Source organism: Hyla sarda, chromosome 11 (assembly GCF_029499605.1).
Source record: "Hyla sarda isolate aHylSar1 chromosome 11, aHylSar1.hap1, whole genome shotgun sequence".
Lineage (NCBI taxonomy): Eukaryota > Metazoa > Chordata > Amphibia > Anura > Hylidae > Hyla > Hyla sarda.
The window spans coordinates 91,030,772-91,033,173 of record NC_079199.1 but is presented as its reverse complement, the minus strand read 5'-3'; the positions used below and the strand labels follow the sequence as shown (position 1 = coordinate 91,033,173).

General features: G+C 36.0%; 1 protein-coding gene across 1 annotated transcript; it reads left to right on the top strand.

Moving 5' to 3' along the window:
- The first annotated feature begins 1,040 nt into the window (after positions 1-1,040).
- Positions 1,041-1,988, top strand: LOC130294916 (olfactory receptor 12D1-like). Its single transcript, XM_056545067.1, has one exon. It carries the CDS (start codon positions 1,041-1,043, stop codon positions 1,986-1,988), a length of 948 nt encoding a protein of 315 aa, XP_056401042.1.
- Positions 1,989-2,402: the final 414 nt, after the last annotated feature.

Genomic DNA, 2,402 nt, shown 5'->3' with positions numbered 1-2,402 from the left:
GGGCCTGGAAGTTTTTTTCTGGTAAAATATAACATTACAGGCTATGGATACTAGATTTATGTGGATAGAACATTGATCTAGGGATATATTCTGATGTTACATTAAAGTCAGGAAGGAATTTTTCCTCTGTCATGGGGAAATTGGCATCAGCCGCATGTTTTATTTATTTTTTGCCTTCCTTAGGATCACCACAGTAGGGTTTTAGATTGAACTCGATGGACTGTTTTCTTTTTTTCAACCTTACAAACTATGTTTACAAAAAGTACAGTTCCAAGTAGCATACGTCATAGCATTTACTATACAAACAGTATGAATTTGTCTATTTGGTTGGTTCATCGTTGTACACAGAAAAGGTGAGGCTGTTGGTTGTTCTGTGCATTGTGAATTGTTTTAATATACACGGTGGCAGTAAAATAAAGTTAAGAGATGGCTTATAGGTTTTTCAATAACAACACTTCCTTTCACTGTGTCTCGGCAGGTGTTTTCTAATAATACAATGCCTAGAGGATTAGTACCAGCTGGCAACATCGGGATCAAATTCAACATGCAATAAGAAGAAGAAGGTGCCTTTTATCAGCTCACAGGTGTTGAACTGTTTGAAATCTGATCAGCCCTTTAGTAAATAACCAATTTAACAAGAACATAATAATTCAGTCTTTTGATGCAAACAGTTCCATAGTTCGAGTTCTATTTAACATTCCCTAATAGGTTAATAACATTAGGTTTTATGGTTGAAGAACCAAATCCTAACTCACATTTTTAATTATAGCCATAAAATATTGTAATGCCTCAACATCTAAAGAAACATCTAACATTTAAACTGCATAAAAAATGCGGTATATGTGACCTTTTAAATTCTGTAACATATATGTAGTGGGGCAGCAAATTACCAATTTTTAGTGTAGATTATGGACGTTGGTCAATCATCACTGAGGATATTGAGAACGGGTTCATATGAGAATGTTTGAGAACTCTCAAAGTCTAAGATTCTGTATTGCTAAAGATTATTAGAGCTTAGAGCTATAACAAGACATAGGGAAATGGAAATAGACAATGTGACTTCTGTAGAAGGTTTTATCCTTTTGGGTATCACTGATACTCGAGTCCTTCAAATCTTTCTCTTCGTGATTTTTCTTGTATTTTATCTGTTCAATGTATCAGGAAATTTCTGCATCGTTCTTCTCATTACTATTGACCAGTCCCTTCACAAACCAATGTATTTCTTCCTGGGTAATCTTTCATTTCTGGACACCTTCTTCTCATCCACCACTGTTCCCAAGATGCTATCTGGCCTACTTATAGGTGACAAGAGGATATCTTTTATCGGTTGTATAGCGCAACTCCACTTTTTTCACTTTCTGGGAAGCACCGAGGCCCTTCTTCTGACTTCAATGTCTTATGATAGATATGTTGCCATATGTAACCCTCTGAGATATCATGTCCTTATGGGAAGAAAATCTTGCATTCAGTTGGCTTTCAGTTCTTGGCTCATTGGATTTTTATATTCATTACTGGAAACAATCATAACTTTCAGGTTGCCTTATTGCAACAGAAGACAAGTCAGACATTTCTATTGTGACATAAAACCAGTTATAAAGCTATCCTGTGCAAATACCAAGCAAACTGAGCTTTTAGTGTCAGGTATTTTTGCTGTGGGGGCTATCCTTTCTTTTCCGTGGATCATTGTGTCCTATGCATACATTGGAAGACATCTTCTGACCATTCCATCTAGACATGATAGACGGAAAGCCTTCTCCACTTGTACTTCTCACATCACTGTTGTATTTTTGTATATTGGTACAGCACTGTTTATGTACCTGGGTCCAACCACAGAGAACTCACTAGAACAAGACAGGATGAGTGCCATACTGGTCACAGTTATTACTCCAGCAGTGAATCCTCTTATTTATACATTGAGAAACAAAGAAGTAAAGATTTCTCTTCAAAAGACATTGGCTCGAAAAACAACATGGTGCAAAACTTTATGATCATGGAAATTCAGAATTTGAAAACTACTTTATTATTTGTAAAAATATTAATTTAATATGAGATATTGTATACCATTACATTGCAGTGCCTGCCTTTTTATGTCACTAACTTTTAACTGGACTTCTAATATGGTAACCTTTTAGGGATAGCAGCACTGAAGCTCAGATTGTGGATGGGGAGGGGGACAAAGAGAATCCTTGGAGGGTAGATCACATAAGCTTTAAACGGAAAGGAAAGAAGATCCAAGGCAGTTTGCAGAAGATAGAATCACATGGCATGAAGAGAGAAAATTTAGCTTACTTAGCAAACCTTAGAGTCTATAGCAAGAAAAACTAAGCCACATTTTCAACACAGATCTATGGAGAAAGTATTTTGAGCCACAAAAAGAACATAAAAATGCTATTTAAAGGTGT

Coding starts and splice junctions, on each gene's coding strand:
- LOC130294916 (XM_056545067.1), top strand. CDS start 1,041: ATGGAAATAGACAATGTGACTTCTGTAGAAGGTTTTATCCTTTTGGGT.